General features: G+C 40.2%; 1 protein-coding gene across 4 annotated transcripts in view; it reads right to left on the bottom strand.

Annotated features, from left to right (window-relative positions):
* The window catches only part of MGMT (O-6-methylguanine-DNA methyltransferase), a 173,774-nt gene that overhangs the window by 132,117 nt on the left and 17,562 nt on the right, over positions 1-24,095 (bottom strand). For all 4 annotated transcript variants that reach the window (XM_077930374.1, XM_077930375.1, XM_077930373.1 and 1 more), the window contains exon 3: positions 6,299-6,423. In XM_077930374.1, the coding sequence (XP_077786500.1) occupies positions 6,299-6,423 (125 nt within the window). The remainder of the gene's footprint in view (positions 1-6,298; positions 6,424-24,095) is intronic.

Raw genomic sequence — 24,095 nt, 5'->3', positions numbered from 1 at the left:
CGATTTATATTGGATTATTCTGGATTTTAAATGCATGCGCATGCCAGAATCATAATTTACTCAACACACATGCAGAATAATCTACCATCTGTAAACATAATGCAGAAAAGTACAAGCAGATATGGAAAGGTCACACAGTCTAAGAGACTATATGTGTTCTTAACAGGATTGGGAAACTTTCCCCCCCTTAGTTTTTGAAATTATGCTGAGCTTTTAAAAAACGTTTCCTCCAGCAAAAAGTTGTGTGTGCGCCCCCCCCCCAAACACTTCTGATCATCTAGCTATAAGTATAAACAATCCTATAGTTATCACCTGAAAAGCCATCAGGAGAAAAACTAGCCCAGTTTATTTTTAATAAAAGGAGGATCATAGTATATAATAACTCTTCCTGCCATATCCATTGAATCTGCTGAAATAGAGATTGATGTCTGGATATTTCTAGCAGGGGGAAGTAATATTTCTCTAAAACACATACTTTTGGTATTCAGTTGCATCCTGAGAAAAGTGGTAGGCCCCTACCTAACCAGCTACTACAAAGAAGCTGCATTTTAATATCTAAACCTTTTCCATTTGAAAAATAAAAAGAGTACAGACACCAGAGTATTTTCTAAAGATAGCTTTTGAAAATACTGTATGCAATATCACCTCTAGTTGCACTCATTAATGTACACAAGCCTTTACTTTTTCATATCTCAACTCAAAAAGCTTCATAAGGGCATAAAACACTAGAACTACTAAACATAAAAGATTAACACTGCCTACATAATCCACAGAACCTTATACGGCATTTTCCAAGGCTTTCACCCCTTTTTCAACTCATACCAAGCATGGGACAACCTGCAATGCAATACATACCGTGCATCAGTTTATTGTTACAATAGGCAAGAAATCATAGATGCAGATGTCCAGATTAAAAACAGGAACTTGTCCTCACCGTACAAAGACTAAAGGAAGTTCAAGTAGCAAGGTACCTTGCATACAAATGCCACTAGTAGTTGGTGTAGTAATATCGGGAAGTTAGCACCAACCCACATTTGCGTGCTACTATTCTGCCAAGAGTTCTCCCATCTTATCCTCATTGTAAATTTGCCTGGTTCAAGCCATCATCCAGGTTTTTCCATTTCATTTGACTATTGGTCTCCACTAGTATGGCATCTCAGAGGCACAACTTTTCTTGCTGCACTATATATACACATATACACACACACACTGCTCTTCACCAGGGAGGTCACAAAGCTGCTTACAATAAAATATGCAATACATTTTCATGATATGATGTTGTTATGTTGTTTTTTTATAATCACCATCATCAAAATAAATCAGAGGGAGAATGGAAGGAAAAGTGAAATCCACAGCCAGAAGGAGAATTGCAGAATACATGCTGCTGTGTTGAGAGCTCTTATGCAGGTTTCCAGTCATTCCATTCCTCGGCTTTTCATTTGTTCACCGTCTTAACAGGCAGCCTATGCTCAATGAGGATCCCCAGCCCCACTGGGCTGTTTGGGTTATTTTCCCATCCTTTAGGTTTGGGTTTTTGCTTGGTATTTGTCCTTCTGATTTTGCATTTCTACAAACCTGCTAATACTTTTCCATCTGGTGTGTGGGTGTTGCCATTTTTAATTCACAAAGACTGGCATTCTGTATATATGAGATGACAAACAAACAAACAAACAAAGAGCAGGCCCCTGATTCGTGCTGATGAAAGTGGGTCAAAGATGAGGATCACACCTCACTGGTTCTCCACGAGTTAATCTACACATTTTGAAACACCACAACCAGTAAAAGCAAAACAAAAACCCTGAATATTTTTGTGAACAAAATTTGAAGTTCTGTAGCCACCTCAAATGAGACACTCCATGCACATGGTTCCCACCTCTTTCACTATGTGCATAAAGACATCTTTGGAGCAAAATCAATGTTTGCTCCACTTTTAGAAGGTTTAGTTGATGTTCATTCACGAGTGCTGAAGACTCCCTTGTGTCACAAACAAGGAGACTTGGAGTGAGAGCTTTCTAAATGCTTCATCTACTCCAACCAGCTAGGGAGGGTAAGATGACTTTCTGGAAGAAGGCACAGGATAAGAAGATTTAAAAGTAATAACATGGATTCCATCAGGAGCAGGCATTGCAAGACTTCTAATCCCTTGGTCATTAAAACGCACTACACACACAGAAGATTCTGCTCTGCTACTGACTTGCTGAAATGAAAAGTGATTTATCAGGCCAAAGGCGCACACAACCTTCAATGCTACTACTATGGAGGGGTTGTTTATAAAATGAAGAATTATTTATAAAATAAAAATAAAAATGAAGTAGTAATGATTTGCAAAGAATTCCTGAAAACATTTCTGCAGTGGTTTTCAGAGTGGCACCATAAAAATCTTACTGCATTTTGTTAATGATTGAAATAATTGGTTGACAAGGACATCTAAATCAGTGAGCGCAGCTACAAAAATAAAACTGAGCCTTAAAGTAACTGGCATGTGTTCACACAGGGACTTCAGTTTAACATTATTATTCTGTTATACAACATTATTATTCTATTAGCCATTATCAGAAAGCTTCAAACCAAATTAGGTAAAACAGAAGTTGTTTATGTTCCTTATATATTATTCTTATTTATACAGGAAGAAAGTGATTAATGTACCCTTATTATTTTATCATCATTCAGATAACCTCATTTTGAAAAGGACAAAATCTCAAAAAAAAAAAAAAAGGGGGGGGGGGTAAATGTAAATTTACCAAATGCCACTCTTAGTACAGGGAAATGGAAGTAACTTGTAGCGATGGATGTCCCTCGGAGTCATTGCATTTGGATACTCCGCCCCCCCAAGGGATTCATCATATTGCAATCTAGAAGATTCCAACACCAAACTGAAAGACCCAGGTTATATATATATATATATATATATATATATATATATATATATATATAAAATACATACTGATTGTAACATGCAGCGTGATGCAAAATACCTCTGTGACTGTTGAGCACAAAGCATTTATAACCGTATTCTTATTCATTATAATTCTTTCTGACAGGAGTCCATTAATTTTTTTATGGTGTTTTTGTGTGTGTGTGTGTGTGTGTGTGTGTGTGTGCTTTCCCAATGTTCTTATTACAATGTTTACTAGCCAGTTTTTAAAACAAGAGGAAAGGAGACTCTGGGCCTTTTTTATTATTTTGTTCTTTCAAAGATAATGATCCTAGATATTTTAACAACTGTTTCCTATCAACAAGCGGAAGAGATTAAACGATACATTTCAGCCCAGATATTTATGAATAGTGTTAAATCGTTTAGGTCTTTGCCATTAGAAAGATAAAACAGGATGCATTTTGAAGATGTTAGCAGAAGCGACTGTAGGGGAGGATATATATATATATATATATATATATATATATATATATATATATTCCATTAGTAAAGGTACTTGTAAAAGCTCTGTGTGGCATTTAGTCACTTATTACTTATAATTACACTTGTGAATGCTCAGGGAAAAAATAGAGGAGAGAGAGACTTGGGGAGGGGGGGTTACATCTACTTTTGATATCTGTGTAGAGTTCCAATGTTATTCAATAAATCCATCCACCAATTAAACATGCTTTGATAAAAAAATAAATAAAAAGGAGTTCCCTGATCAGTGCACCTCCAACACTGGTAATACCTGAGAGTAGGTGGCTAGGTGAGGGAGCTGGGGGGGGGAGGGGAGCCTGTCTTCCACCAGATAGGAATGACTGGGGATGAGTGGAGTCAGGAGGAACAAATCCGGGGCACTCTTCTCCCCACTATGAATAATGTTTTAAGCATTCACAAACGTATATGTGGCTAACAACTTCTTATGCATTCCTCCTTTCACACATGACGCCATGCATGTATGTGTCGTATCAGACACCTTCCCTCCTATGTGCCATGAATACATCATCCAAACACAGGGGAAGAATGATTTCCCCTTTGGAGTTACTGTTTTATACACTGGAGAATTTATGCAGATTTAATGAAATTGACTGAAACTCGTGCAATCGAATTAGACGGTGTGGCAATCCCTATCAAGACCAAGCTGCTGTGCTGTTTTTTTTCCTTTCTTTTATAATTTCCTATTAACCGAGAGGCTCAGAAAACCAATGGAATTACTTTAAGGCAAGTAAGTCAGAAAATGTACTGACTTCCTGAGGTCCTCTGTCTGTTTGTGCTTTAGAAGCAAAAGCTGGGGGAAATACACAGTCTGGATCAGACATATTCTATACAACTGAGAAGTTATAACTCTGGTAGTATACAATATTTTTGCTAAAACGAAACTTTAGCAACTTCTGAGAAATACAGAATTATGTACCATGAAGTCACAGCAAGAAAGTCAGGTGCTGGGTGGCCACATTTCCTGGGCCCAAAATCAACACAGCAAAACTCACATATACCCAGCAACATGTACACACACAGAGCCCATTGCTACCAGTTTTCCTATCACCAAAAGTCATTGTTTCCCCCTTCTTCCTTTCCTTGACATCATGAATGTCCTTTTGGTATTTATCTTGCCTCCCCACATGGTCACAACTCTGCCCGGCGCCCATAATCATTTCCAACAGCAACCCTACCAACACTCACACAGATCACAATTTCATCCTCCTATTAGCCAGGCCTATGGAAAAAACCAATATAAATTATCACAAGTTTAGAACCCGCAGTCTACAAGCTCCCAAGTAAGGTGTGTGGCAGAGATAACAAATATGATGGGGCCAGGTATGTTCCTGGGAAGGGACAAGCAATTGTGACTTCCAAGGAGAGGAAAAGCTGTGTGTTTATTGTAGAGTTCGATATGGTAGCAACCGTAGTTCTGATAGGTGGCTAACCGATTGCACCGTACAGTGGTGCCTCGCAAGACGAAAAGAATCCGTTCTGCGATTCTCTTCGTCTAGCGGTTTTTTCGTCTTGCGAAGCAACCCTATTAGCGGCTTAGTGGATTAGCGCTATTAGCGGCTTAGCGGCTATTAAAGGATTAGCGGCTAAGATGCTAAAAGGCTATTAGTGGATTAGCGGCTTAGAAAAAGCGGGGAAGCGGGGGGGACGGGACGCAAGACTAGCAAGACGTTTCGTCTTGCGAAGCAAGCCCATAGGGAAAATCGTCTTGCGAAGCAACTCAGAAACGGAAAACCCTTTCGTCTAGCGGGTTTTCCGTCTTGCGAGGCATTCGTCTTGCGGGGCACCACTGTAATCCTCTGAAAGGACACAATGAATCGAAAGTCTCTATTGTCCTCATTGCACATGTACACTAGTAGCATTTCTTGAATCTATACAGCCTGGTTAACCACTCGCAACAGTGCTTGCACAGAAAGACATACAGTGGTACCTCAGGTTAAGAACTTAATTCGTTCCGGAGGTCCGTTCTTAAGATAAAACTGTTCTTAACCTGAGGCACCACTTTAGCTAATGGGCCTCCTGCTGCCGCCGTGCCACCGGAGCACGATTTCTGTTCTCATCCTGAAGCAAAGTTCTTAACCCGAGTTACTATTTCTGGGTTAGCGGAGTCTGTAACCTGAAGCGTCTCTACCCTCTGTACCACTGTATAGGGATAAAGAATCACATCTGCTGTGTAGATTTTCACCAGTGTAGCCCAATCATTGCTTTTGCATTGGTTCCTTGTCAGAAAGGTAGACAGAAATCTGTATGTACTTTCCACCACCACTGTTACCACCTTCAGCCTCTGCAGGAGCAGGATACCACCCCTGATTTGGACTTCAGAGACACACCAAATGCAGTCATATTTTCCAAGGTCTTCATGTCTCAGGACAATATCAGGGAGAGTCCCAACTCTTGGGAGTTGCTACACTGAGTTTGCCTATTGGAACTATGCCTAGCCAGCTATGGAAGTTCTGGCTGCTTTCTCAGTCTCTCCAAGCCCAATACATGAGAAGGGAAGCCACCTCCCCTCTCATTCCATGACTGAAAAATGGACAGGGACGCTTCCTGACCTTGTGCTCTGCTTGCCTTGCCAGATCCATTGTCTAGTGGTAGGATTTATAGACTCTCAATCATCACCCTATTTTTTAATGTTAAGGAATAACAACAAGAAAGTCTTGGACTTGTTCTGCAGTCAGTGCCAAAGCATCAAGCTAGACTAGTCGATTGTTTCAAGTCATAAGGATGAGATCTTTTAAAATAAAAACATTAAAGTGAACATTGCAAAGCTATAGCAATAAATTAGTAAATATTTTTCATTCCAATTATATGAAAGGCTCTTTTTTCTTTCTTTTTTTACTTTTAACATGCACATATGAAAAAATAATCAGTGGAACACAGGCTTACCCATTTTGTAGCACAGCATTTCGCTCCAGGTGGATTTCATGGACCCCCAGCTTGCATCCAGATATCTCAATTTTTCCCAAAGGGCTGCCCAGCACCACAAACATCTTCTCACACTGAGAAAAAGCCTGTTAAAAATACAACCAAAGATGCATAAACCATTTCCCCAAGTATCAATAACTAGGCATATAAATGGCATTTTATCATTATTCCAAACAGGAAAAAAAAAGTTGGACTTAGTCATGCCAGCTGTATAAGAGTTACCTTCATACTAAGTAACTTAAGTTCATTGATTTCGAAGGCTCTACTCCGAGTATGACTTAGCTGGGCATCACCTTCCGTCATTAAACTAATAATAATAATAATAATAATAATAATAATAATAATAATAATAATAATTTATTATTTATACCCCGCCCATCTGGCTGGGTTTCCCCAGCCACTCTGGGCGGCTTCCAAAAGAATATTAAAATACTGTGATACATCAAACATTAAAAGCTTCCCTAAACAGGGCTGCCTTCAGATGTCTTCTAAAAGTCTGGTAGTTGTTGTTCTCTTTGACATCTGGTGGGAGGGCGTTCCACAGGGAGGGCGCCACTACCGAGAAGGCCCTCTGCCTGGTTCCCTGTAACTTGGCTTCTCGCAGTGAGGGAACCGCCAGAAGGCCCTCGGTGCTGGACCTCAGTGTCCGGGTAGAACGATGGAGGTGGAGACGCTCCTTCAGGTATACTGGACCGAGGCCGTTTAGGGCTTTAAAGGTCAGCACCAACACTTTGAATTGTGCTCGGAAACGTACTGGGAGCCAATGTAGGTCTTTCAAGACCGGTGTTATATGGTCTCGGCGGCCGTTCCCAGTCACCAGTCTGGCTGCTGCATTCTGGATTAGTTGTAGTTTCCGGGTCACCTTCAAAGGTAGCCCCACGTAGAGCGCATTGCAGTAGTCCAAGCGGGAGATAACCAGAGCATGCACCACTCTGGCGAGGCAGTCCGCGGGCAGATAGGGTCTCAGCCTACGTACCAGATGGAGCTGGTACACAGCTGCCCTGGACACGGATTTAACCTGTGCCTCCATGGACAGCTGTGAGTCCAAAATGACTCCCAGGCTGCGCACCTGGTCCTTCAGGGGCACGGTTACCCCATTCAGGACCAGGGAATCCTCCACACCTGCCCGCCTCCTGTCCCCCAGAAACAGTACTTCTGTCTTGTCAGGATTCAATCTCAATCTGTTTGCCGCCATCCATCCTCCAACCGCCTCCAGACACTCACACAGGACCGTCACCGCCTTCACTGGTTCTGATTTGAAAGAAAGGTAGAGCTGGGTATCATCTGCATACTGATGAACACCCAGCCCAAACCCCCTGATGATCTCTCCCAGCAGCTGCATGTAGATGTTGAAAAGCATAGGGGAGAGGACAGAACCCTGAGGCACCCCACAAGTGAGAGCCCAGGGGTCTGAACACTCATCCCCCACCACCACTTTCTGAACACGGCCCAGGAGGAAGGAGCGGAACCACTGTATGACAGTACCCCCAGCTCCCAGCCCCTCAAGACGGTCCAGAAGGATGTTATGGTCGATGGTATCAAATGCCGCTGAGAGATCCAGCAAAACTAGGAAACAGCTCTCACCTTTGTCCCTAGCCCGCCGGAGATCATCAACCAGTGCGACCAAGGCAGTTTCAGTCCCGTGATGAGGCCTGAATTATTAAACTTAATAATACCACCCCTCCAAAAAAATCACTTATAATATAGTTAATTAAAATTAATACATAAGGTGAGACAGTAGCTAAATAAAACAAGTAAATCAAGTCAGAAATTTTCTCAAGCTGCAAGTCAGCTCTTAAGGTGTGATCCTACCTAGAACTGGCATACCCAATTATTGTGAAAAGGCATAATCATCAGGCTAAGTGAGAATTAAAGAATCCCAGAGCAATGAGCATGAGACTCTTAATCTCATGGGTTCCAATCATGGGTCAGGCAAAAAGATTCCTACATTGCAGGGGGTTGGACTAGATGATGCTCATGGTTCCTTCTGACTCTACAATTCTAAGATCCTAACAAATCCACTGGTCCACATTAGATTTGCCAACAAGGTATTACAAAACACCAGGCCAGGATGAAAAATGCCGAAGGTGAGTATAACCTACTTTCAAAGGACAAATTTCCTACTGGTGTAAAGAAACGAAATCTGCTCCAAGCCAGAATTTGCAATAAATTCGCCAACTGCCCACACCCATTGGATGAAACGAAGGGACACAGCCCTTTTGGCCGCAACATCTCCTCCCAGCAAAACTCTCTGATTTACTGTCGAGAGAAAACCTGGGAAATAAATCCTTACCATTCTGGCTTCTGTTCCAGTAGTAAAGATTCTAGCTTGGAAAGAAGCTAGAGTTTGCATAACTGGATTTCACAGCAATTACACAACAGCCAATATTTTGAATGCTGAAATGATTAAATGGAAGTGTGTCATACCCTTAAGGGCATTTCTCTTGGCTTCACACACTGCTGAAATTACAAAGCCAGTGTGGCATGCCCAGGGTCTGGTGGCAACTACATTCAAATACTGATCCGCTGCCTGACATAAAGGGTGATCCTGATCACATGCTGCCTTTAAGATCAAGCTTAATTTTGACCGAATTTACCTGAAGCTAGGGAAATGGTTGGTTTTAATTGGACACAGAAAAGAAAATTGATTTTCATGGCTATTTGCAGATCAATTGAAAAATGAAATGAATTTCGTTTCATCCTCCCTTTTAACCTGAATAGGTATTTAAATAATAATGATCTGAACTAACTTATCAGTGGAGAAGAGGATTTCTCTGTGCTAACAGCAGAAGCAGTAAAGCCTGCTCTGTGGCCATCATAAATCACCCTCTAGCCTCACATGCTTATTTAAAAAATCTTGGCATTAATTCCTGTCTGCATCACAATTCACTTTTACTCTCTTCAATGCCAGCCTTGCCTATTACGGGAGCCAGTGATGCTGTATTGAGACTACAGGGGCTGCATAGATCTATTGGACCTGAGGTAGCAAAGTTTAAATCTCAGCTCAGTCTCAATTCCTCATCTATAAAGTAAGAGCAATAGACCATGACCTGCATTATAGGATGGTTGTGGGAAAAGGATGAAAACCACTGCAAATTGCTTTTCAAACCATGAGCATTAAAAATTATTTTAAACTATTTTATGGCATGTAATATATTTTCCCCTATCATCTTAAAACTTTTTTGAGTTCTGCCCCACTTCTAAACTTCTTCTCTACTCAACACCAAGTGCCACAGCAGAAGATGCATAGTTTCTTGCATGCAGTCAGATGCTGCCTAGTGCAAGTACCTATGGATTAGGGCCCAAATCCAACACTGGTAATCAAGAAGTGGAATAGAACAAGACATCTCTGCCTGCTCCTAAAGGTCACACAATCAGAAGAAAGCAAGGTAAAGGGACCCCTGACAATTAAGTCCAGTTGTGAATGACTCTGGGGTTGCGGCGCTCATCTTGCTGTAAAGGCCAAGGGAGCCGGTGTTTGTCTGCTTCCGCAGACAGTTTTTCTGGGTCATGTGGCCAGCATGACTAAGCCGCTTCTGGCGAAACCAGAGCAGCACATGGAAATGCCGTTTACCTTCCCGCCGGAGCGGTGCCTATTTATCTACTTGCACTGTGTGCTTTCAAACTGATAGGTGGGCAGGAACTAGGACTGAACAACGGGAGCTCACCCCGTCACGGGGATTCGAACCGCTGACCTTTCGATCGGCAAGTCCAAGCAGCACAGTGGTTTAACCCACAGCGCCACCCGCGAAAGTACACAATTGTTAATGGGGCAAAGCAGGAGAGCAGTCACACCTACAAATCCAGTGTAGACCAATGAGGATTCAATGGTAAAAAGTAGGAATGATCCTCCTACCCCACCCTGGAATTTAGCATTCCCCTTCCAGGTGTTTTGGCCCCCACAGTTTAAGGGCCATTGCAGTGGTCATAGATGGCTCTTTGCCTATAAATGATGTATCCACACTCTTTAAAATTATAGCCATCCAGCTACAACTCAGGGTTATTCCTTCCACTGCAAGAACTCTCTCCTATAATTCATTGTGTAAAAGATTCCAGAGGAATAGCCATATCAGTCTGTGGCAGCAAAAAGAGTCTTATGGCACACCTTAAAGCTTTTGTGGACTAGAGTCCACTTTAATTAGATAAAAGACGGACTGCACCTAATGACATGGGCCCTAGTCCACAGAAAGATCCACATATAATCACGTTCATCTTTAAGACTGTTATTCTTGTAAACAAGACATTTTAAAAAGTATTTTAAATAAGGCAATAGCATGGGTGGAAAACATGGCTTCCAGCTCATTTTATTAATGGGTTACTAGACTATGGTGAACAAATCTCTTGCTTACAGCACCCTACTCATCCAGAATGCCTCGCTTCCTTCCACTTACCTTAGGGCTCGGCTCTGTGTGAGGTCCATGTAACTGCCTAACACCTACATTACTGTCCTCAGATACTTACCGTTAATAAGAACCCCTCTTTTTTGACTTTCCAATCCCCAGCCACCAACACAGTTGCTTCAGTTCCTACAGAATATTAGAATTTTTTGTCCTATCCAATTTCCCCATTCCTAAAAAAAGCTAGTAACTGTGCTCCCTGAGAAATGAGAATGTTTGAAAATATTATTTTAACAGCTTAGTGAATCACTGCTAGGCTTCGCCATAAAACCCTCTTGATTGCAGCAGGATCCCGTTAAACACATTCTCAAATATACAAAATGGGGGGGGGGAGCTATTGTTTGGGTTGTTTTGGGTGGTAAGTAGCTGGCAAGTTTAACATACAACATGAAAACAAGGCACACATCCTGGGTTTGTCTGGCACCTTGCTTTTATAGAATTTGAGAACAGACACTTTTCAGCTACCATCATACACATAAGGCACAGGCTTGTCTTACTCCTGGGCACTGTCAACAGTATACTAGCCCCTGCAACATAAAACAAGATAATTTTACAGCTACCAACTAGACACAGTACTGCAGAGTGACAGTTTGTCATGAAGCAGTAAGGACTGTGGCAGTATGGTTTGAGCACAAATGTCAGTTTTTAAACTGTTATGTCTTGGCAAGCATCAGCTTAAAATGTGTCATGCCATCCCAGAATCTTACTCTCTGTAGTACACTAAAGTTAGGCTAATCCTGCCATCATTTAGCAAATTTGCAACCTGTTGGAGTAAGAAATGACTGCACTCTGTTACGTGTTTGTCAGCTACAAGATGTCTTAATTCTTGTATATAAATTCTGAATCAGTTTTACGTACACTAGTAAAACAAGGGGCATGGCAAGAAAATTACTTACAAAGCAAGCAAGGATTGATTAGCTATTGCAAAGTCTTGTAAAGTACATAAATATTGTGCCAAGCAATTAGAACCTTACTTTTTATATTACTTTTTAATATTTTTTATGTAAGGCATTTATACCCTTTAGCCAAAGTGGCTGCTAGAGCAGCTTATAAAAATCAGCACTAAGACAGTCCCTGCCCTCAGGAGGCTCACCATCTAAGACATGACACGTGAGGAAAAATAATGGGACGGAGGAGGGGAGAGCAAACTCAAACACAAATTCTGAAAGTCATAGAGTTGTGTCTATGTGGATTCTGGTTATCTAGAAGAGAAGCAACTTCTTGCAGATGCCAATGGTGGTTCAGGCCTTGATAAAGAACAGTCGCTTCAGCAAAAACATTCTTCCCTCCACATCGGATCCAGAACACAGCAGACAAAGACCTCTGGGCCAGGAAGACAGCACAGCTCTTCATTTAGCAATCAGCTGAGGGCCTATTTGTGTGTTTCCTGCTCCACCACCCAGGAAGCACTTTTATTTTTGGGATTTAGGTAGCCAGTAGCCCCACTAGTCTGGGGCTAGTTCTCTGCAAAATTTATATTTATAATGGAGGAAGGGGAGAAGGAATACAGAGTCAGCACAGGCTTAAATATTTAGAATTACTACGATAAATAGTTTTACAACTTCATACAACAACTATGTATGCTTACAAACACTAGTTATCAACTGCTGTTTCAATTGAACATGGTATAGCTATTGCACCAATTGTGTAGGTACAATATGCATCTGCTAACGCCTCAATATTATTATGCCTTATGAATTTAAGCTACAATGCTCAATAGAGGTTTTTTTCCATTTAAAACTTACTTCTGCGAACCTTGGGATTTCTCCAAACTTTGCCTTTTCATGAGAAAGATACTGTGCTGCACATCAACTGGAACTTGGAGAACCGAGTGTATATATAATATATACCAGGGGTCGGCAATTTTTTTCAGCAGGGGGCTGGTCCACTGTCCCTCAGACCTTGTGGGGGCCCAGACTATATTTTGAAGGGGGGGAAATGAACGAATTCCTATGCCCCACAAATAACCCAGAGATGCATTTTAAATAAAAGGACACATTCTACTCATGTAAAAACACACTGATTCCTGGACCGTCCGCTGGCCGGATTTAGAAGGCGATTGGGCTGAATCCGGCCCCCGGGCCTTAGTTTTTCTATGCATGATGTATACCAACGTATAGGCCTACCCATCCTGCACACTGCAACCTGCTGCAGTTCCCCAACCCCCTCATGCAAATAGGAGCTCCCCCCATTAGGCCTAATTTCTGCAGGGTGGGTGGGGGTGGCAACTAGGGAGAACAGTGCTCTTGCAAACAAACAGATGTATCATAAGCATGAGCAATCATCAGGTGAAGAGGCAAACTTTGCCAAAATTTGCTTCCATAATATTAATCTATATTAAATTTCGAAATTGGCTATTTCTGAAATGCTTCCTTTTAATTTCTGTTTAAAAGAGATCTTTTAACGACAAACCTTATCTAAATAAACTGCCTTTTATCTTCATCCTGGGTTTATATAAATGAACCATTTGAGGATTTCTGATTAGGTAATGTATGAACTCTACCTGTGCTCTCATTTTCCATTACAGTACTTACAAATCTTTTGTGTCAAAGTCTCTCATAAGTGTAAGCTTTACTAAGTACAGAAGAAATTAGCCTAAAATTGGTTCTCCAGCAAAAAGGAACTCCTATAACTTTGCTACTGAAGTTGATACCCAAATGAATTCATCAGAACAGAGTGCTATGTTCATAGCTCATTATGGCTAAATGCTATGTGTAAAAAAACTGGAGTGCCACTTTTAGCCAACAGAATTAATTCTTCTTTGTCATTAATAAATAAATGAGTAACAAAAAAGTGTTCATTTCAGAAGGTTTATCTGTGAGAATATTAGGATGATTTACGACTTAACGTTCTGATTAAAAAAAAAAAAAGCTTTCCATTTTCCAGGCTTGTTCCTGTGACTTTGAAAAAGCATATACAGTGGTACCTCAGGTTAAGTACTAAATTGGTTCTGGAGGTCCATTCTTAACCTGAAACTGTTCTTAACCTGAAGCACCACTTTAGCTAATGGGGCCGCCTCCTGCTGCTGCCGCGCCGCCGGAACACGATTTCTGTTCTCATCTTGAAGCAAAAATAGTTCTGGGTTAGCGAAGTCTGTAACCTGAAGCGTATGTAACCTGAGGTACCACTGTATGTCTCAATGGCACGGTGCCCCTTTGAGGGCTAAAGTTCTCCAGATTACATACCCCCAAAAAGAGGTAACACATAAATGCAGATGTTGCACTGAATTTACTAGCCCAAGGTTCAGGTGGTAGGCAAGGCTTTAGCACCAGCGCTGCAATTTTGTGTACTAAATTAGGCACCTAAAGCCCACGAGCTTTCACAGGGTTTGGTAACTTACACATAAAATGTCCACCTTTTTACTCTTTCTACAGTAATTCAGTCTAAATGCAGCCAATATTTCCAGGACTAGCATGTACTTTCCATATGATTAAATACTGTCAGTATTTAATTTTGCATTTTTAAGCCTTTGTTACAGTAAATACTTCAAAATGATATGCTATTATAATTGACTAGGCCTTAAAAGCGGGAGGAAAGTTCAATTTCAATTTAATGGTTTCAGCTCTTAGGTCTTTCTCTACTCTGCTGTTGCACAGAGAGTGTTGAAAACATTCTGCATCTATGGCTCCTTATTTCTAAGGAATTTTAAAATATACTTTATGTGGTTTAGGTAGGAGGGAAGAAATTAAGTTAATGTTCGCCCACAGTTTATCACTGAAAATATTTGTAGAAGGGCATAGAAAATAGCAATTCTATTTTTTTAAAAAATTAAAGGTAGAACATTTTAATCCAGTATATTTTGATCCAACTTTGGTTGCCTCAATAAAATTTAAACTTCCAAGAGAACAGGCCCCCAATTTTCTATAGGAATAATGAATAAAGTTTCTACATGGAAACTGAGCAAGACAAGTCAACAAAATGAAGAAGGAACACAGAACAAATGCTAAAACAATACACACCAAAATGGTAGAGGTCCTTCAGAACTTAGGATAGTTGACAAACATGAGGTTATTTTCTCCAAGACAAACCACTATTTCAATAACAGAAAATGCCCATCATAGCTGTGATGATGCTGTATTTGGTTTTCTATGACATGACAGAAGCCATTTAAACATTTTATTCCAAAATTCCTGAGGCAGAGAATTTTAATCTATAAAATGAAAATGGCAATATGGAAACCTGAGGTGAATTTATTACTGACATTTGTTAAGGACTGGAAATTTCTTATGGACATTTTTGCATGAAATAGAAAATGAACTGGATTTGAAGACTGAAAAAATACTGGTTTATAGAACACAGAATGGTTGAATCTTAAGGAATTAATATAATATGTACTTGCAGGGCAAAGATCTGGAAGTCCTTTTATTTTCTTCTTCTTTATCCTTCTTTAGTTTTTTTATTTCTTTCCCCTTTCTCTTGCTTTTTTCTTTCAGTTTCTCCTTTTCTCCTTTCCCTTGTCTTTTCTTCCTTCTGACTTTCTCTTTTGGACTAAGTAGTTTTTTAAAAAAAATCTCAGTATATTATAAAAAAGGTACTTTGTAATGGGTGTTTTTTTCTATACCTTTGAATAAGTATCAATAAAAAAAGGAAACCCAAGGTGAATTTGACAACGTTTTAAAAATGTGATGACTGTATCACTGTTCCTTTTGCCACCCGAACCTTGAGAATGTATCTTGTATTCACCTGTTCGGAAACCCACATCCCACCTTAGAACATTCACGGCCTATTTTTCTTGTGATGAAGTAAATTTTCTTAATTAACCATTGGAAGAGTTCAGTTACTCTGAATCATCTAGGCCCGCAGCTTCAAGTGTTCTCTGCTGTACAGCCAGACTTTCAGTATGAATTTCATTGAATTAGAGATTCATCTGAGAAGGCAGCTACCCTCTCTTTCAGAGTTAAGATCTAGCAACTGATTCTCATGCATGAGCTACTAAACTACCCTGTACATGGAGGATTGCCCTTGACTGTGGTTTGGAAGCTTAGAATCAGAATTGCAGAGCTAGAAGGGACCACAAGGGCCATCCACTCCAACCCCCTGCAATGCACGGGATATTTCACCCAACGTGGGGCTCACACTCATGGCCTTGAGACTGCACTTGCTGTAGACACCAGAGCAGGGTGGGGCGAGGATGTCTTCACTTGATGCGCGTTACCTGATTTGTTTCACTGTGGCTGCAACACCCTTAAACTCCAGTTCAATGAAACTGTGTGGCTTCTGCATGTGCAACAGCTGCTTGAAATGTGTACACTTCAGCTTAAGTGTGGCTTGCATTTTCAAGATGGGTGGAGTATAAATAATAAAATTATTATTTAAATTATTTTAAATTGGATGGAACGTGGTTTGAGGTAAAGCACATCAAATAGGATGATGAGTTGATGAGTTTGGATTTGATATCCCGCTTTATCACTACCAGAAGGAGTCTCAAAGCGGCTAACATTCTCGTTTCCCTTCCTCCCCCACAACAAACACTCTGTGAGGTGAGTGGGGCTAAGAGACTTCAAAGAAGTGTGACTGGCCCAAGGTCACCCAGCAGCTGCATGTGAAGGAGCGGGGAATCGAACCCGGTTCCCCAGATTACGAGTCTATCACTCTTAACCACTACACCACACTGGCTGGAGTATTTCTCAAGAAACCACAGGATTGATATGGACTGTGGTCGACGTTATGTGTACTCAGCTTCAAGCACCAGTGATGGAAAGCACACCAAAGTCAGAGAAAATGCCAACGTGTACACAAGCTAAGTTGGAGGTGGGAAGGGAGAAAAAAACCCCATGGCTTTAACAGCTTGGGTCTACCATATATCAGAGACTCATTTCTTTGTGATGATTTAGCAGAAAGAACATAGAGCTGCTCCTTCCACTGGAATCAACAAGGCAGTGCACACATGCATAAGGGTTGCAGTGTGTGTTTTGGTTAACATCTGAAATGGAAAAATCAGGCCCCAGTCTCCTAGAACAAACAGTCTATGTGTTGCCTTGAATTCAGCTAAAGCTGAATTTCTGGACAAAATATATCCAGATGTGCCAGTATTGCTCAAGGGCAACATCACTTTTGACAGTAGTGATGCTGCAATGCCTCCGTCAGGTTGTGACGGAGGTTTCATTCACATACACGCCACACACTTTAGTTAAAAAGGAAACTATACAACAGAGACAAAATCTCTCAGCACGCTTATTTCCATCACAGAACAAAGCTATGAATGATAATTCTCAGCGGTCGCTAAAGTTTTTCTCTGACTCGAAATATTAACTATTTGCCAAAAAAGGTTGTGATTTTTTTTCCCCTTAAAAGGAACAAAACATTGTGAATCAATAAGTCTCCAGGGAATTGCTTCTTCATTGTAATCATGACCAAAAAACCAACTTAAACTGTAATGCTTAAAATATTCTCAACAAGTGTTAGTATTTCCACACTTTCTTATTTTAGTTTTGTATTCCATTTCAATGTAGTAATTCTTACTTCAGTAAATGTTTGAAAAATAAATCTGCAACAAAATAATGCCTTTTCGGGTGTATGCAAAACTTATATATGCAATTTTGTTTTTATAATTGTACTGTAACTGAGTCAAGTATTGTCTTTCTCCCACTTCCATAACCACAAAGCTTTGAATCTAGCAAATCATCTTTCGGACCTTCCCCCAAAAGCAGAAGTGGCAACTAAATCTAGATCTATCCCCCCCCCCCCATGCTCGCAAGCAAAGTTTGATTGAGGGACAGAATCACCCATAAGTCAATCACCTGACATCACACTGCTGCACGAGGTAGCATTTTGGCACATCTGATGGTTTTCTGATGTGCAGAGCTTTGCAAGCACTGCTGATACAAGCTGTGCTTGCAAACCACTTTTTCACTTGGCTGATTTTTACCTGCCAAACACCTGACATCATATGCATTTTCTCATTGCTTTCTACAGTATCCTAAACTTACAACAAGGGACGCGGGTGATGCTGTGGGTTAAACCACAGAGCCTAGGGCTTGCCGATCAGAAGGTCGGCAGTTCGAATCCCCGTGACAGGGTTAGCTCCCGTTGCTCAGTCCCAGCTCCTGCCCACCTAGCAGTTTCGAAAGCACGTCAAAGTGCAAGTAGATAAATAGGTACCACTGTGGTGGGAAGGTAAATGGTGGTTCCGTGCACTGCTAGGGTTCGCCAGAAGCGGCTTAGTCATGCTGGCCACATGAGCCGGAAGCTGTATGCCGGCTCCCTCGGCCAGTAAAGCGAGATGAGCGCAGCAACCCCAGAGTCGTCCGTGACTGGATCCAACGGTCAGGGTCCCTTTACCTTAAACTTACAACTGCAGTTGAAACTCAATCTTAGGCTACAATCCTATACACACATTACTGGAAATAAAGCCAGCAGAACACAATGGACTTCTGAATTGGGGGTGGGGCTGCGTGCTATGTGCAATGGGAAGATAGAAAGGCAGATGTCTCAAAGACCCAACTCCATTAAATATAACGGGGATACACCCAGGACTTAATAATAACTCTTGTTTGAACATTCTAAGGTTTAATAGAAGCCTGGAAAGGGAAGAGAAAAACCAACAAAACAATATGCAGGAGTTTAATTTTAATCTTTCCTAAACCACCAATATCGAAACATTGTCTACTTGCAAAATATCAAGTTTCAGGACTATACAGAACATAAACACAAACTATCATTAACAAGCTCATGCGATTTCCCGAGAGCTTGAGAAAGCCAAAGAACATAGCATTGGCTGAAGAAATGAACTTCTGAAGAAACAATGGTTTTCTTCCTTTTTTGAAAAAATAGCTTTCTACTCCTTATTTTTGCAAATTTATCCCGGAGTGTGTGTGGGCAATGCCTGGTGACATACCAGAAGTGATACCAAATAAGGTATCAGTGGACAGGAATCATATTCAGCAGCTATGAAGCTCATTGCCCCATGAAGTATGCATAATAAATTATAAAAATGGTTTAAAAATGGATAATGGAAAAATAATGCAGAATTTGGTTAATTTTACACAGGCTGCAGAACCCAGCCTTTCTCCTTGGTGCTGAATTTATTTTGAGAGGATGGGGAATACGTAGGATCCACAAAGTCTTGGTCATACCTAAGTTGCAAAGAATACATATCTGTATGTCTGCTTTAGTGCTAGTTTAAAAAAAGGAGTAAAAAGCATGCATGAGCAATGAAATAGAGGCTTAATATATTAAAGCTAGCCTCAAGTGTACCAGCTTTTCTATCAAGATTTGTGTGTCTAAATTAGTATGATCTTCCTCAAACATTTATTTTTGAAAAGAAACAGAAAGGTGCTCCAATACTTAAATTCAAAAGGCCTTTTGAAAACGAAGAAAAAGTTACTATCACAGGATGAAGAAGTCTTTGATAATTAGCTATTTTTAAAATACAAGCAATCTAACCTGCTAATGAGCAAAATAACTTTTAAAACATCTGATTAAAACAGAAGAAATAGATTATGCTAATGACTTTACCCAGTTACCTCTTCTATAGATCTTTTAGCACCAACTATTAATTATATCATAATGAAAGCACAAAGTCTAGACTAATTGAGTTTATGAGTCATCTACCTGGAAGGGGAACTTTTTTGTGAGGGCAAAGTGAATGATCCCAAACATGAACTAAACAGAGTAAATTTTGGTTTCACCTTCAGCTCTTTGAAAGTCAAAATAATATTTATACTCTCAACTTTTTTCTCCTTCGCTAACTATTAGTTTTAAGAATATAAAAATGTAAGAAGAGCTTGCCAGTTTTGGGGCAATGGCTCATCTAGTCCAGCATCCTGTTTTCACAGTAGCCTACCAGATGCCTATGAGAAACCCGCAAGCACGACCTGAGCACAGCATCCCTCTCCCCTCCTAAGGTTTCCAGCAAATGTTATTCAGAAACACACTGCCTCTGGTCATCAAACAGTTTCCTTCTAACATCAATACATTACTCGAAAGCAATGTAGTATATTAGTTAACAGTGATAGCTGCCTTCTGTGTAATATGAGATTAAATTCACAAACCTTGATCATCATTCCAAAAAAATAAAATAAAAATCATTTTCCTTGAAATGAAAAAGTCTAGCAATTCTGGATGGTTGTTTATTTTTGTTGTTGTTGTTGTTGTTTAGTTGTTTAGTCGTGTCCGACTCTTCGTGACCCCATGGACCAGAGCACGCCAGGCACCTCTGTCCTCCACTACTTCCCGCAGTTTGGTCAAACTCATGCTGGTAACCTCGAAAACACTTTACCGCTAATGGGAAAACATATTTTACAAATTATACAATGAGCAGCTAGGTCTTCATTTCAGTGGAGGCTAATACAACCAGTTTCAGGCATGGGGGCAGATTTGTGTTCAACACAACAGTGTTTATGTGTAGCACTCGAAATAAATAAAAAAATTAAAAATTGTCCAGTAGCACCTTAGAGACCAACTAAGTTTGTTCTGGGCATAAGCTTTCGAAAGCTTATAGAAACCAACCCAGAACAAACTTAGGTGGTGCTACTGGACAATTTTTATTTTTTTTATTTATTTCAACTGCATCAGACCAACACGGCTACCTACCTGAATCTAGTATGTGTAGCACTGTTATTTTTCCCTGCAGGAGCAAATAGGATCCATTCAACTTTATACAGAAGAAAACTAATGAATTATCTAACACTTCAGCATCATCCCAAGTTCTTTCCTAGTTTCCCATTCTTCTTCAAAGCCCATTCTGATAAAGCCTTTCCTGCTCTACCTGGTTTTCATCCTTTCGTTGCTAAATGCTGCCAATTTATTCTACCCAGTCCTCAATTGCTTTACCAGATCCTGTCCCTCATGTACAACTTGGACTTTAAGCCCCAGGGCCATGTCACGTCTCTGTTCTGCATGATGCCTCGCATGCTGCCAGCAGTAAGTATTAAACTACCAGCCTTACAACCTACTCATATACAAACAACAGATCCTGGAAAACACCTGACATTAAAACATTTAACTTGATATTCACTTGGGGGTTTGCGGCTCACAAAATGACCTAGACCTATGACTCTGTCTCTCTGATTCCACAAAGAATCAAGGAAATCTTTCAGTAGCATAGAGAGTATCCAGAGAACCAACACAGCAGACAATGCCCAACCTACTGAAATCCCATCATGGATTTTAAGGGATATCAAGAAGAGAAGAAACTAATTAAAGTTGAAATATCCTGAATATAATCTTTATCTGTTGACTCAGCTCAAGAGATTAAATCCCTATATACTTGGTTATATGAGAGAAAGAGAGAGAGAGATTAGTGATCCCTTCCCAGCTGTTAAGGAGCAATACCTGAATATAGATTTCTTGTGGGAGTCCATAAGAGAAGACAAAACATGTGATTGGAATGATGTCAGTTCCCCAAAGACACCAACTCATACTTACACAGAAAGAAAGACATCTCCATACCTTTATATATACACAAGAGGAAATATAACAGAATGATGCCTTTATTAGTGCCCAAAGCGAAAGAATAATGGATTACAATAGTTCATCCTGGCAATAGACAGAGTTGAAAGTAACATGAGCAGCTGATGTACAACATTTCTAATGCCGTTACATGAATATGCTTCTTCCATGAATGCAGCACTTCCAGTCCTATTTTTACCAAACTCTTCCAAAGTCCAAGAAACCAAGTCGTGAAACATTCAGTATGACTTGTAAGTAATTTCTGTCAATACTATTAGTCAGAATATTTGAATAAGAAAGGTAGAAAAAATAAAACCAAAACTAGAAACTAGTTTGAGGGGAATACAAAATTTTGTTGTTTATTTCTATTTGTTTAAATCGAACAGAATAAACACAGGGCTCCTTCTGCCCAAGAAATGGACTGCAATCCAGCAGAGGCTCCCATTGAAGGAAGAGTGAAAAGCAATGAACATCAATTCCTTCTTATCCCTACTGCTTCCCACGTCCCATGCCATGCTGTTCTGGAGGGTTCTGAAACTCTGCGGAGCAGATTTTCAACAAGTCCTGGGGGTCCTGCAGCAAACTCACAGGAACTCTGGATCCAAGCTATGCAACTTAATATCCCCACCCACTGATCACCCCCATTTTCATACCAATGATAAAATTATGAACAATTCAACTATTATCTACTAATAATAATAATAATAAATTTTATTTATATCCCGCCCTCCCCAGCCGAAGCCGGGCTCAGGGCGGCTAACAACAATCAAATAATCAAACAGTCAAATAATCACACATTCTAAAAATATTTCATTATAAAAATTAATTAAAATCAAATTGATGGCAACCGATTAACCAAAATTCTATTGCATCCCATATTAATTTACTCTTCCATAGCCCCATCTTGTACTGAGCCAAGAAGCTGATTTGGGTAAAGTTATGCTAGAAAAACTTATATATTTTATTTAGGGCAATTAATATATTTTAGGGCAATTAACATTCTAAAATTTGTTAGCAGCTATTTAATTTGTACGGTGGTGGTATTGCGACCTGCCTTAGGTCAGGTCAGATGGCTCTGAGCAATGTGAAGTTAAGAATGTACTCATGCAGATCATGAACCCTTGTTTAAATAAAGTCCTCTTTCACTATTTGGGTGAAATCAACAACCATCTGGCCTACAAAGCCCCAATACGCTAACAATACAGTTGCAATACTTGAGGTCCCAACCTAAGCAAGTTGTGTAATGCCGAGTTTTTAAAAATGAACCAATAATAGTCAAATTTAAATCAAGTTTCAGGTCACTAACTCTCTCCAAGGTTTAAAGAAGGTTGCTGTTAACACTGCAAGTTGCTGTTGTAATTGATCCTATCGGTTTGGCATTTATAGATATATTATTTCCAAAACATGTAATAAGGCTGCACGATTCAATTAAATTTTTTTCATCGTCAATGTGAATGTTTTGGTTGTTTTATCTGTTTTAATATTTTGTATTAAACTTTTCTTTCTTTTTTTAAGGATTCCTTTTTGCTGTTTTACAAAGTCTAGCATGGGAAGCAGCCTGAAAGCTACCAGATGTAAGAGAGAGACAAACAGGACTCTTAAATATATGGGCTTGGATCCCAAGAAACAGAGAATTTCGCTTGGCCAAGCGGGTTTCCCACATCCATTCACAGTACAGGAGAAGGACTATTTGCATCTAATAATAATCTAACAATTTATTATTTATACCCCGCCCACTCTGGGTGGCTTCCAGCTGCATATTAAAATACAATGATTCATGTAGAAGGCCTCGGGTTCTATCTCCAGCATCTCCATGTAGGGCTAAGAAAGAAACTTATCCAAAACTCTGGAGAGCAACTTCCAGTCCATGTAGACAATACAGAGCTAGATAAACGAACATTTCAACTAAGCAGAGGTCAGCTTTCTATGTTCCCCCTGGAGCTCTTCACATCCTGGCAAAGTGACTGCTGAGATCTGAAGGGCCTCTATAAAAGAGTGCAATGCAGAATCCCATGGAAATCAGCAGTTGGCAAAAACTAAACTAAACCTTGTGCTAGTGGGCACGCTTTTCATTCACACAAGGGACACTTTGGGTCCAAGCCGTGGTGCTGTGTAATTTCATGATATTTGAAGGAGGGGGAGAATAGTGATGGTATAGGACAGAGCCAGCTCCTAAGGTGACATGCAGTAGGGATGAATGTGATTTTTCCAGGCTTAAAAAAAAGTCAACAAGAAAGAGGTAGGCAGTTATTATCCCATGCCTTTTCAGAGAAGCACGGTTGTTTTGCAATGGTGACGTGGTTGCTTTTGCTCTGGGTGGCATTACTCCTGGAAACTTCAATAGTAATGCCTCTCTTACATTACCAAGACGACCTCTCTTTATCCCATGCAGGGCCACTGCAGCTGCAAAGACAGCCAACTTTAGAAAAGTGCCTCAGCTGTCAAATTTGTCACTTAAACGTCAGAGGCAGACACATGCTCCAAGTCAAAATAAAATGGAAGCAATAATAATTCCCCCTCTTAAGGAAAAAATGCTTGTTGGTAGACTCCAGCATGACAGCCATATTCCATGGTTCAATGCTCACTACAGACTTGCCACTTGAGGGCAGAACGCATGATTAATTGAAATAAAACACGACTGTGTTAAAGAAAATATATTGCCAAGGTAAAAAAAAAAAAAAAAAAGACACCACAGCTAACAATATTTCAGATGTAGGGACATAATAGTATCGCTTCATTTTTATGACATCAGTTCACTAAATATAGAAAAACAATATATTCAGTAACGGGCGGTTAGAGAGAGACCAGGCTTTTTCTTTGTTTTTTCCTAATCACTAATTCACTAAGAGAAAGAATGGCACCTCTGATCAAACAAAATACTGCATATATTCAATTTTAACACACATACATAAATAAATAAATATGTGCAACTTTCCCAAACATTGCCCTAACTCTTGACATGCAGATAC

This window comes from Podarcis muralis, chromosome 6, assembly GCF_964188315.1.
Source record: "Podarcis muralis chromosome 6, rPodMur119.hap1.1, whole genome shotgun sequence".
Taxonomy (NCBI): domain Eukaryota; kingdom Metazoa; phylum Chordata; class Lepidosauria; order Squamata; family Lacertidae; genus Podarcis; species Podarcis muralis.
The sequence above is the reverse complement of the archived record's forward strand: the minus strand, read 5'-3'. Positions and strand labels throughout refer to the sequence as shown.